At 37.3% G+C, this 13,525-nt stretch overlaps 1 protein-coding gene and 1 non-coding gene across 9 annotated transcripts in view; one reads left to right on the top strand and one right to left on the bottom strand.

Moving 5' to 3' along the window:
• ARMC8 (armadillo repeat containing 8) overlaps positions 1-13,525 on the top strand; it is a 112,176-nt gene that overhangs the window by 35,560 nt on the left and 63,091 nt on the right. For 5 of the 8 annotated variants that reach the window (XM_029213993.1, XM_029213988.1, XM_029213989.1 and 2 more), the window contains 5 exons: positions 1,679-1,750; positions 3,100-3,242; positions 3,347-3,444; positions 8,315-8,407; positions 13,092-13,172. In XM_029213993.1, the coding sequence (XP_029069826.1) occupies positions 1,679-1,750; positions 3,100-3,242; positions 3,347-3,444; positions 8,315-8,407; positions 13,092-13,172 (487 nt within the window). Of the gene's footprint in view, positions 1-1,678; positions 1,751-3,085; positions 3,243-3,346; positions 3,445-8,314; positions 8,408-13,091; positions 13,173-13,525 lie in introns of all 8 variants that reach the window. The other 3 variants (XM_029213994.1, XM_029213990.1, XM_029213995.1) reach the window with 2 other exon arrangements.
• On the bottom strand, positions 11,941-12,013 carry TRNAE-CUC. Its single transcript has one exon. It is a non-coding gene; the product is annotated as a tRNA-Glu (tRNA).

Raw genomic sequence — 13,525 nt, 5'->3', positions numbered from 1 at the left:
AATTGGGTCATTTGTAGAGACGTGGATGGATCTAGAGACTGTCATACAGAGTGAGGTAAGTCAGAAAGAGAAAAACAAATATTGTATATTAACGTGTATATGTGGAAACTAGAAAATGGTACAAATGAACCAGTTTGCAGGGCAGATATTGAGACACAGATGCAGAAAGCAAACGTGTGGACACCAAGGGGGGAAAGTGGAGTGGGGGGTGGTGGTGGTGGGATGAATTGGGAGATTGGGATTGCCATATATACACTAATATGTATAAAATGGATAACTAATAAGAACCTGCTGTACAAAAAAATAAAACAAAATTCAAAAAAAAAAGTATTGTCTCCTTTTCATTTACAAGGCAGGTACAGTACTGAAAAATATGATTTTCTTTAGGATTGTGCAAAAGAGGCTTTCTATTTTAAAACTATGGCCAGAAATTTCCAGACTCTCTCTTAAACTTCTGAAATGCCCATGGAGTCTCTGATGCCTTCTTCCATACTTTGAGAATCACAGTGTTCTAATGTTCTATATTAAGATAGCACTACTGACCAATTAGCGTAAGTTTTTTTAATTAAACATTTTATTAGTACTGGGCTTATTTTGAGCTATTTGTATTTTCTCTGCCTGTCTTTTGGGAACAACCATGTGTTTGTGAACCAACTGGTCATTGATATTCTTTTTATGGAATAGAGTGTTACTCCTGGTGAAATAAAGATCTGAGTGTAGCTAGAATAAAAAATACTGGTGAACATATGGGAAATATAAAAGATTTTTTCTTATTTTTAAATCTCCTTAAAAGATAAGTGGCTTTTAAATCAAAAATAATACAATATAGGGAATTCCCTGGTGGTCCAGTGGTTAGGGCTCCGTGCTTCTACTGCAGGGGGCATGGGTTCAACCCCTGGTGGGGAAACTAAGATCCCACAGATCTCACAGCACAGCCAAAAAAAAAAAAAAAGTACAGTATATTACGTTGTTTCTAACTAATTTAAAAATAAAACTATGACAGCAGCTCAAAGAATGGATGGGAAGATGAAAGTATATGCTTTCAAGGCTCTTAAAATACACATGAAATGGGACAATATCCCTTGAAGATTGACTGTGTTAAGTTAAAAGATGCATATTGTAAATTGTAAAGCAACCACTGAAAAACAACAAAACAAAACCCAAAGAGGTACAGCTAATAAGACAATAAAGGAGATAAAATGGAATCAGAAATATTCAGTCCAGAGAATTCAGAAAAAAAGGAAAAAAGGAAAGTCATTGTCCCTGAAACAAGATCAGATGTGTTCTGTCGGCTGGCTGCTTTTACTCCCTCCTCCCAGAGCTGTGCGTGAGAAGATGGCCTATATTTCTTTTTATTCAAAGGATTGGCAGCCTTTTTGAAGAACTCAACTTTCTTTGTATTGGAAGTCTTTTGCCAATACTCAAGATGTCTCTCCTTCCCCCCTCCCCCCACCTTGCTACTCTTCTATTTTACAGCCCCAGGTTTATAAGGTACCTATCTCTGTCCCTTCCCTTTGGCACTCCAGGTGGAAAAGCGTCAGTGTTTTCACTTTGTCCCTAACTTCTGTACTTGCCAATCCAGGATGTTGCATAATAAAGGTAAAGTGGGATGCATTGATCTTTTATTTTTCTGTGATGTCTCAACATACCTTACCCTTTCTCTTTCCCCTGAATTCAGAGACATGAAAAATGCTGTAATTGGAAACAACAAGCAGAAAGCCAACCTCATTGTTCTAGGAGCTGTTCCAAGGTAAGTTTGCTGTCATCCCCTTTTCTGCTATTCATACTAAGTTTTGAATGTATTTCTCATTCTCAACCATAAGACCTATCTTTTTTCTGTATTGTCTGTTCTTATTTTTTTTTAATAAATGCTTTGAAGTATATGAAGCATCTCTAAAAAAAATTAAGGTACCAGGGAATGGAATATGAAACAAATGTATTAATACTTCTTAGAGGTTCAGGAAGATCACTGACCCTGCAATAAAAGGATGTGTTGTGTAGATAGGCAGTGTACACCAGCCTGAATCTTCCCTGTCTCCTTTGCACTCTGGCAGTTTTTGTATGATTGGATAATAATTTATTAGGATTCGCAAAACCTTTTTGAGTTTAAAAAAAATTCTTGGTTTTTTAACCCTGATTTTTTAATTTCTAATTTTTCGAATTTGCTGGTTTTTAAGTTAACATAGAAAGTTTGATTTCTTCTGATGAAGCTAATAAGCTTCCTTTTGGTAGACAGTGACAGTTGTATAACTTCCTCTTTGCCTTTGCTACCCAGAACTAAGTTTTATGTGCAATTGCTGTAAGTTTTTCGTTCAGAATTTTTTAATGTTTTGGTTTTTTCTCTTTCTTCTTTTCTATCTTTTAATATAGGATTAATGGTTTTATTGTTTTTAACGTGATTGACCTTTGGTCACTATAAAGCTGTCAGCAGCCTTTCTTAGGGAATTAGTGCTCAGTATATATAAATATGCTTTAGAGAACATGAAGGTTCTACATTAGAACATAAAGGAGATGGTCATAAGTGGTGGATGGTTAGAATTTGGGGAGTATTTATTTGTCAGGCTGGCCTGGAGTAGAAATAGGATCTTCTGATCTCCCTAACAGGAGGACTGGAGAAAGAAGAGAGCTTCCCTTGCTTGAAGAGCAGCACAAGGACTCTGAATATTCCCTCTAGGCTAGATCTCTGTGATCTCTGAACTGCAGTATTGGGTATTCAAGGTCCTTAAGATCCGGCAGCACTTGGCTTTGGGAGTCTTCATATCCTGGAGTGGCAGATAACGTGGACTGTGGTGCTGCTGTTTCCACAGAGATCACTTGTGGACAACTTTCAAATTCACAGTTCTGATAAACTAAGATTATATGATAGTTCTGTTGCTCAAAATGAAGAAAATCTCTTTAGATCCACCCCCACTCGATATTCCATTATTAAAGTAACAGCTTATATAAAAATATGACCATTTCCTAGCCCTCCATAAGCTCGCCAACCATATTTTCAGTGTGTGGGATGTATTGGTAGCCTTTTTCTGTAACATTACTTTTAGCTAATGTTTACTTTTAAGTTTTTTAGTCTCTTCTGTTTATTAAGTTCTTTCTTTTTAGATTATTGTACTTGCTTCAGCAAGAAACCTCAAGCACAGAGTTGAAAACCGAATGTGCAGTGGTATTGGGAAGTCTTGCTATGGGTACTGAAAACAATGTTAAGTCTCTACTCGATTGCCATATTATCCCTGCCTTACTGCAAGGTATGTAAAGAAGTCATTTTTATACAAGTAAAAATTAGAATCAGTTTGCAGAGTTTCAAATATGAGTTGAAAGGATGAGTCTCAAATCTGTTTTCTATTAATAGGACTACTGTCCCCAGACCTGAAGTTCATTGAAGCTTGCCTCCGATGCCTGCGCACCATCTTCACCAGTCCCGTTACTCCAGAGGAACTACTGTATACAGTGAGTTTTAGGTGTTTTTGAATCATCAGTTACATTTTACTAACAGCGCACTTCTAATTTATTGGGTTGACCAAAAAGTGCCTTCAGTTTTTAAGTAAAAATGAAAGACACATTTTTCATTTTCACCAAGAACTTTATTGAACAGCGTATTCACCCTTTTGTTCCACTACCTTCTGCCGTTTTTCAGGCAACTTCATAATTCCATCTTCCCAAAACTTTTTATCTTTTTGAGCAAAGAACTGGTCCAGGTGCCTTTTACAGTCTTTCAGGGAATTGAAATTTTTTCCATTAAGAGAATTTTGTAAAGACCTAAATAAATGGAAATCTGAATGTGCAATGTCTGGTGAATATGGCCGATGAATCAGAGCTTCCCAGCCAAGCTGTAACAGTTTTTGCCTGGTCATCAAAGAAACATGCGGTCTTGCGTTATCCTGATGGAAGATTATGCATTTTCTGTTGACTAATTCTGGACGCTTTTCGTCTAGTCCTGCTTTCAGTTGATCTAACTGGGAGCAGTACTTGTTGGAATTAATTGTTTGGTTTTCCGGAAGGAGCTCATAATAGAGGACTCCCTTCCAATCCCACCATATGGACAACATCACCTTCTTTGGATGAAGACCGGCCTTTGGTGTGGTTGGTGGTGGTTCATTTTGCTTGCCCCATGATCTCTTCCATTCCACGTTATTGCACAGTATCCACTTTTCACTGCCCACCACAAATTGTTTTAAAAACGGAACTTTTTCATTATGTTTCAGTAGAGAACCGCATGTGGAAATACGGTCAAGAAGGTTTTTTATCCTTAACTTATGTGGAACCCAAACATCAAAGCGGTGAATATAACCAAGCTGGTGCAAATGATTTTCAAGGCATGATTTGGATATTTTGAGTATGTTGGCTACCTCCCACGTGGTATAACGTTTATCGTTCTCAACTAATGTCTTGATTCAATCGCTGTCAACTGTTCTACCCGACCATGGAGTAACGTCCAGCAAGAAATCTCCAGCACAGAACTTCACAAACCATTTTTGACATGTTCAGTCACAGCATCTTCTCCATACACTGCACAAATCTTTTTTTGCGTTTCAGTTGCATTTTTACCTTTCTTGAAATAATAAAGCATAATATGCCGAAAATGTTGCCTTTTTTCTTCCATCTTCAATATTAAAATGGCTACACAAAAATTCACCAATTTTGATAAGTCTTTTTTTAAATGCACACTGATATGACAGCTGTCACATACAATCTAACAAAATTGTTTTCAATAAAGTTAAAGACAGCAAAGTGCTACTGGAGCCATCTTAACGGAAAAAAACGAATGAACCTTTTGGCCAACCCATATTTAGCATCTCGAAACTGATCTTAACTGTGATAACTGTGTTGTAGAAAAGTCTCAAGAAGTGTTTGAAGTCTTGCTAATTTGCAAATATCAAACATTCTAGGCTTTGTAAAGAAGTGAAAGATCGTCTCAGATCTTGAGGAATTTGTAAGCTGTTTTTTTTCTTTTGGTTTTTGTAAAAAGACCCTTCTTAATTTCCTAATAGGTACAAATTAAGGAGTATATTTAATGCACTCACTATAGGTTAAATCCAGTAGAATAGGCTTTGTAGAGAAGGTAGAATTCGACCTGGTCTTGAATAATGGATAAGATTTCAAGAAGCGGAGAGAAAAGAAGCTGTTCTAGGAAACATCTGTGTAAGAGAGAATATGCAGGACAGTGGACAGAATAGTCTAATGCAGGAAGGGAATCCGTGTTCATTTCGGCTGGAGAGGTGAACCAGAAGCAACTTGTTAGAGGCTTACTTACCAGGCTAGAATCAGAGTATGTGTGAGAGAATCTAAAGATCCTTAGAGTCATTCAGTGGTTTTCAAAAACTTCAGGGAGTATTAGGGGGTGTTTTTATCTGTTGATTACTTGGGACTTTCTTAATAAAAATTATCCAGACTAGTATTTTTCAAACTCTTATCCACAGTCCACAGTAAGAATGATATTTTCCACTGCCATACTGTGTGTGGGGGGTGGAAAGGGGAGGGGGTGAGGGGTGGTGGAACATCCTGAGATAGTCTTCACAAAACAGTTCCATAAATGTGGTGCCTTCTGATTTCTGTTCTATCCTTTTTCATTAAAAAAAAATGCTGGTTGTGATTCTCTGAGCTGACACACAGAATGTCAGAGTTTCAAAGTGGACACACAATGAATCAGAGATCTTGTCCAGAATCATGTTTTACAAGTATTTCAAGAATATAAGCAGTCAAGAGGCACAGGCAAAGCAGGCAGGGAGAGGGAACATGCCCACGTGCCTCCATAGTTTGTTTTTCCTACATTAGGCCCTTGCTCCTCTGGCTTGTAATGATGCATAAGGTCTGTGAGGTTTGTGGGTCACCTCACACAGCAGGGAGGCTCTAAATTATGAAACATCTCAATTTTATACCTCAGGGATTTGTGCAGCATTCTTCAGGGAGCTGTGCCTCATAAATCCAAAGACTGTTTACTACACTGGTTCTCAAACTTGAGCATGCACCAGAATTACCTGGAGAGCTCATTAAACACAGAATCCTGGACTCTACCTACAGAGTTTCTGATTCAGTGAGTGTGGGGTAGGGCCTGAGAATATGCATTTCTAACAAGTTTCCCAGTAACCTGAGATGCTACTGGTCCACGGACCACTCTTTGAGAACCACTGGTTAACTGTAAGCACTTCTAAAATGCAGACATCCTCCTCAAAACATTCCACATAGAAGGGCTCTCCATCTGTTTTCCTGAAAGTCCAATTGTCATGTTTACAAAGAAATTAAACCAATCACCCATCTTCTTTACCCTATAAGTTTCTCCCCAACCCCCGGCCCAGTAATGGGGGAGAAATAGATCCTGGTTAACTGATTTAGCTCCTTCCTCCTCCCTCTCTAAACTGATTTCATGACCCACTAATGGATTGTGGTGCATAATTTGGAGAACACTAGTCTACACAAACTTAACTTCTTTACATAAGAAAAATTAAGACACAGGGACATTAACGTGACTTTCACAGAGAGAATACCTAAATTGTGAAACAATTTTATCCCTCAGAGACGGTGGAGAATCCATGAAAAGTGTTAGGTGGGACAATGACAGAGAGTAGTATTTAGGTGTAACTGACTGACATCTGTGAGTTGGATTGTGTAGAGGCCAGCTACCATGGCAACTCAGGCACTAAACTAAAGACAGCACAGTCCTGTTGAAGAGGGCAGTTTGCAATCCTGTTTATCAGATGGGTGACTGGGGAAATTATGTAACTGTTCTTTGCCTTGTTTAATCAACCATAAACTGCAGATATATAACACAGTTGGCAGAAAGGACGCAGGTGTGAAGAAATGAGATAGGGCCTATTGTCACAGGAAAACTGAGGGGTGAGAGAGCAATGGAGGAAAGGAATGAGGTGGAAGTAGTTTTACGAGCGTAATAGAGGCTCTTCCTCTCAATTGCTTCTTCTCTCTCAGCTGTTACCTACTTCCCTATCATCTGTCAATGGAACCACTGTCATCGTTATTCCTGCCACCCCAACCCCGCATCTGTAAAATAGATGCATACTTTACATTCTCATCTCTTCCCTTTTTTAAATGAATTTAGTAGCTGACTTTCTTTGAAATTTTCTGAGTGTTGTTTATTTTTTTTGTCCACGCCACGCTGCTTGCGGGATCTTAGTTCCCTGACCGGGGATCAAACCTGGGCCTATGGCAGTGAAAGCGCTGAGTCCTAACCCCTGCACCTTCAGGGAATTCCCTCATTTTGTTTTTAAACTGCTTATGACAACACAGGGTTATACTAACAAGCAAGGGGAAAAGATTCTACTTGTAGGCATCAACAACCTATTTTCCTACTTAGCTTTTATGGATCTTGAGCATTCTTTTCTTTCTGAGGGAAACCCCAAATCTTGTTTATCCCAACAGTGGTATTCTGGTATTCTTTTAAGTTTCCTTCCTTGCCCTCTGTTGTCTTTTGTCAAAGGGTGGTCTGTGGACCAGCAACATCAGGTATCAGTTGGGAGCTTGTTAGAATGGAGAATCTTAAGTCCTACTCCAAACCTAGAGAATCAGAATCTGTATATACAGAATGTCCCCTGGGAACATACACGCAGTGCACATTCATATTTGAGAAGTATTGCTACAGGACTTGTGACAGCATTGACTAGGCGGCTTGAGCTAAGTCTCCTTTACCATCTGTGGTTCAAGCCAGATATTATTTCAACGTTTAATTCTTTTTGCACTCAAGAAAGAGGAGATTTTTGGAGAGCCCTGCAGCAGGTTGGGTGGATTCTTCTGTCTTGTCCTATACCATCGTGTATGTTGTGAAGTGTCAGTAGTAGGCAGAGAGTGGGCTATAAGTGAGAAGTTGCTATTATATAAATTGTGAAGATTGAAATTAGCTAACTACAGTTGTTATGAGTGTTAACCTGTTGCTGATACTTACCAGAACATCTCAGAGATCAAAATTGTCAACTTTTATTTTAATACAGTAATTCCTCCTTATAAGCAATGCATTGTTACATATCTTATTAATATGTCACATTTTGGTTTCAGAATAGATTTATGTCAAGTCTTATTGAAATGATTTTGTTTTATTGTGGGGATGTAGGCTGTTTATGGGAGAGAAATTGAGAATTTCCTGTTCTTGTATTTTGTTGTCAAGGATGAAAATTGAAGCCCCTTTCCTTGTCCTTTGCTTAGACAGTTTTGATTGCCGTGTTGCTTCTGTGTTGTGTTCCTTAAAGAGACTTGATTTACTGTCATTAAGATAAGAGACTTACATATGTATCTGCTCGTGGAAATCATTTGTTAGAGATACTTACTGTGTTTGAGTTCCTTGTTGCTGTGCTCTTCTTCCCTTTGACTCCAGGATGCCACAGTGATACCGCATCTCATGGCGCTGCTTAGCAGGTCCCGCTATACCCAGGAGTACATCTGTCAGATCTTCTCACACTGCTGTAAAGTAAGAACCAGAACAAATGTTCTGTATAATATAAAATCTTGCATGTCCTCAGGAGATGTGCCTTCTGTGTGTATCCTCCTGTAGTTAATCTATACACATACAAGCAGACTTATGTATGTATTTTCCCCTCTTTTTTTTTTTTTGACACAAATGGTAGCATACCATACATACTGTTCTGCACCTTGCATTTTTTACTTAACATCTTGAAGGATATTCCACATCAGTACATGAGGAGTTTCCTCATTCTTTTTTTTTAAACAGATGAAGAGTATTTTATTGTATAGATGTACAATAATTTATTCAACCAGTCCTCTATTGTTGGGCATTTAGCTTGTTTCCAATCTTATTTCACAGCAGTGATGCAGCAAATACCCTGTATGTAAGACATTTTATAAGAAACAGAATTGCTGAGTCAAAGAATTGTGCATGTGTAGTTTTACCACATGTTGTCTTATATTGGAGGTTATACAATCTTATACTCCTACCAGCAGTATATGCTCATGACTGTTTTCCCACACCCTCAGTTTCCACATTGTTGGAAATTGTTTTAAGTGATCTCTTATAAGGAGAACTAAGAGAGATTCTTCTCTCCTCTTTGTTGAGAGGAATTTCAGTTATTAGAAGAGCCTGAACCTAAACTGAAGAGTGCTATGCAGTGCTACTTATTTTGCTTCATAGTTTACATATTGAGTGTACTCTTTTGATAACCATAATTTGATAACTTTTAACCAAGTCATTGTTTATCTTCTGATAAGTTTTTCAGGACAGCATTACTTACCTGCTTATCACTTACAATGCAAATATAAAATGAGTTTGGGGAACTATAGGAAAGAAGGAAAAGTGAACAACTGCGTACTAAACTAAGAAGATCACAGATCTATGCTATTTTAGGACAGTTTCCAAAATATAACTTAAGTCAGTTCCTTTCAGAAAAAGTAACTATAGATTATAACTAACTACAGATTATAACTTAAAACCCCTCTCAAATCCTAGCTGTCATAGCCTATTCTATTCTATATATAAAGACATTTAGAATTTAAGATTTTTGTCAAAAGTCTCTGAAGTTTCTCCTCCTGGATTGCTTTGTGAGCATGTAAGCCAACTTATAGGACCAGGGTTGTCAATTCCTTACTCTCTTGAGGTGGGCAAAGAAAAGCTTTGAGAAAACAATTTCCAACATTAAATGATGTCTTATAGCCAACCCTGGTAGATAGGTGGAGAAGGATACTCCAGAACTATATGCCTCATTACAAATCTTTCAGCATCTAGATGCAAGTGCTTGAGAGCACAGCATCTACTAGTCATAATCACAGTAATCCCAAATGGACACTGAAAATTGGACCTGGAGGTATAACTACTACATGTCAAATTATGAGAAGTTTGAATAATCCTATCCCTGAAGTTACCCAAATAGTTTTTAGAATTGCTCTTCAGAAACTTCTCAGTGCTTTTAGGCTTGCTCATCTGAAACTTCTCAATGCTGTTTTAGCCGAAATCATAGATAACGGAATACTGTTAAATTACTAGTTCTTTTGCTGGAGATAGATAACGGAATACTGTTAAATCACTAGTTCTTTTGCTGGAGAGAAACTTATGCTGAATAAGAATTTACAGGCACCCTCATGCCACTAACAGAACTGAAGAAAATTAAAAACCTGAACTCATCTTTCTTTTAGCCTGATAATTAGCATTTGCCATGGTAATTAGATGACCCAATTTAAGTAGTCTGAGATATAACTAGACCTCAGGAAACATTATAGCATGTATAAACCCAGTGACAACAGTAATAGTCTAAAATACTATTTATTTTCCTACTGACACACTAAAAACATGTATCTTTGAAAGCAACTGGTCTGATGATCTCTGTATGTCATTAATTATAAAAACCTTTTATTTTCATTTTGTTTATGAAAACAATAAATAAAATTCATAGTAGCATTTTAAGACTCATTTACAAATTTTCATATACTAGTGTCAATATTAAATTTGCATACTTTGGGCAGGAGAGACAGAAAAAGAGATTTCTAAAGCATTTGTGTTGTAAGCTAATCATAGTTATATTTCTGAAATTCTCTCCCTGATTTATTAAGGAGCAAAAAAAGTCTAGTAATAATATTAATTGGAATTCTAACTTCTACATTGTTGCCACTTAAGCAGTGACTCAGATTTCGAGACCTATCTTTTGGGGTTTAGGATCATGAGGGCTTATGTGCTTCCCACACTGAAAGGCCGTTTCACTAACTCCAGGTTGTGCAGGTTGATTTGGAGAGACTAAAGAGAGAGTTGATAATGGAATAATAGTTCCTCCTCTTTAGTTGGTTCAGCCACTAATTCCTTCCTTGCAGTTGTTTTTACACAATCCTATCTATGACCATAGAGAGGAAGAAGAGCTTCTTTTGTAACAGACATTTGCTGCAATTTGGGCAAAGAATGTGAGGGATTAAAAAGTACAATATCTTGTAAGCGGTGGGAAACAGTTACGTACAGAGAATTGCACTGTGCTTCACCATCATTTATAAATATAACTCCAAGACTGAAAACAATCTGAATGTCTAACTATAGGATACTAGTTAAAGTATGGGACATTTGTACAATGGATTAAGGCTAAAAAGGAAATGAGAAAGCTCTTTGTGTACTGATATGAGTGATCACTGAGATATATTATAAAGGAAATAAGAGGTTTGGAGCCATGCATATATATACTTACATATGTATGTATAGTATATATATAGTATTTATATGTAGTATTTTATATATTATATATATATAAAAATATATAGTATTATCCTACCATTTGTGTTAAAATAGGGGGAAAGAATGTACTTGTGTATTCTTCTTTGTCTTGAAGAATATAAAATAATCTATTAGTATTAGGTCACCTCAAATCAGGAGAATGGATTGGCTGAATACAGTGGAAGAACAGTGAGGTACAAGGGGGTAGAGGCAGCCCCCTGCCTACTTAGCTGTTCTGCTAAACACTGCCTGTATATAAATTGGGATGTTAAAATTTACAAGGAAGGCAAAAAAACCTTAGTCAAGGTTAATTGAGGCTTATCTTCATAACTTACTCTAGTTACCTACTTGTTAATAGGTAGAAAAAATGGGTCAGATTCTGAGGAGACCCTTCTTTTCCTTGGCTCCCCCTTTGTAGTCTCCACCACTATCCTTATAATGAATAAGCCAGAGACTCCTGTGTTTCAAATGAGTCAATTTATAGTGAGACATTAGAAAGTACCAAAAATATGTGATGGGGGTTTGCTTGAGTAAACTGTGGAATATTATATAGTGATTAAAAATAAGAAATTAGAAGTTAGAAAATGTATAGAATCAGTTCTACTTCAGTTTTTAAAATGTATGTAAATTAAGAGAGAAATTGCTGAAGTGTTTTTTTTTTAAGGGCTCTTTTTTAAAATGTTTGTTTATTTAGGCTGCGCCGGGTCTTAGTTGCGGCAGGCGGGATCTTTAGTTGTGGCATGAGGACTTCTTAATTGCTGCATGCGAACTCTTAGTTTTGGCATGCACGTGGGATCTAGTTCCCCGACCAGGGATCGAACCCGGGCCCCCTGCATTGAGAGTGCAGAGTCTTACCCACTGGACCATCAGGGAAGTCCCTGAAGGGCTCTTAATAGTATGTAAAATGTTTAGGGGATTGTTGCCTATAAAAGAGAGTATGGCTCTTTTATTAATCGGAAGTATGAATGCTAATCTTCCCACTTCAAATGATGGATATTTTGGTCCAAGAAAGAATGAGCATCTGCAAAACAGTTGTAACTTGGCTGAATAGTGAGTTGGAGAAGTTGGTTTGAGAGCTTTTTTTCTAGACTAGGAATTGGTTTCCTCTGGTGAACCCAAATAGATAACCTACCTTTCGGTGCTACACTTTTCTCTCCTAAATAATGATAAGCATGAAATACCATCCTTGCCTTGGCTTTAATTGACTTTTCATTATTTGAGTGAATTGGTGGGACATAAAAGAAGTGAATTAAGTACTGGCAAATTCAAAGCCTTGCATTAATCTTTAGCTTGTGCCATTTTGAAGATCTTCAGTAAATTGATTAGTAGAAAACAGAGTTGGTAAAAAATAAAATACCTGAATTTTCCTGTTACTTCACTTTCTTACTCTAAGAAGTGATAATTTTAAGAGAAATTAGAGAGAAAGAGAACTAAAACATGTTTACTTCTCAGTTATGCAGTGCTGTGTTTCCTACCATCCACTGCTCCAACCTCCCAGATGTGTTGAGGTAGCTTAGGATCTGGTCCAGTTTCTCTTGTAATTAATTAGTTTTAGAGTTCCCCTGACTAGGTCATCAGTCTTAAGTTGTAAGAATGAGTACACTGTCTCCTGTGGGCATAGGGTAAGGGTGTGCACATGAAATGCAGAATTTGGAGTGCTTTTGTTGCTGTAATGGTGTGAGGGCCTATGCCAGGATAGCTTCTGTGCCCCCTTCCTTATTTAGGGAGCTAAGGAGGCAGCGGTTCTATGGAACTGAGATGAGAGGTAAGATATTACAGCCCTTTGCAGGACTGAAAACAGTGTCTATCCTGCTTTTTGGGAATGGGTTTATACAGGAGAAGGGTAACTAAAAATTCTACATTGTAGTGAATGTGGTTTTCTCCGTTTAAGTAAATGTTTTATTGGAATGAATCATTACTCTTCTTAATGTATTATTCTCTTTTCTTACAGGGTCCAGATCATCAAACAATTTTATTTAATCATGGTGCAGTTCAGAATATTGCTCACCTACTAACCTCAGTATCTTACAAAGTAAGATGTTAAAAATTATGGCCAGACTTTTATACTTTATTTTAGGCTTCTAGAGTCTTGGTCTGGAAAGAGGCACACATGTTTTGTTGTTTCTTTTGTCGATATTGTGATCAAGAATAGTATTTTATCAGTAAAATGTTATGGGGCATTGTTTTACCTCTAGAGAGAGTACACTTAAAAAAAAAATCTACCTTGCCTTTCCTTTTTTTTTTTTTTCTTCAGGATATGATTGTGGTATAAGTTCCTGTTGATTTTTACCTGTGATCATTAGTAGTCTCTTCTGGTATGGTGTCAGTGCCAAAGTTGCAAGTGAGGTCATGCCTTGAAGTATGTAGGAGCAATGGCTTGCTATA

Source organism: Monodon monoceros, unplaced genomic scaffold, assembly GCF_005190385.1.
Source record: "Monodon monoceros isolate NGI ecotype Baffin Bay Population unplaced genomic scaffold, NGI_Narwhal_1 Super_Scaffold_11, whole genome shotgun sequence".
In the NCBI taxonomy this organism is placed as follows: Eukaryota; Metazoa; Chordata; class Mammalia; order Artiodactyla; family Monodontidae; genus Monodon; species Monodon monoceros.
The sequence above is the reverse complement of the archived record's forward strand: the minus strand, read 5'-3'. Positions and strand labels throughout refer to the sequence as shown.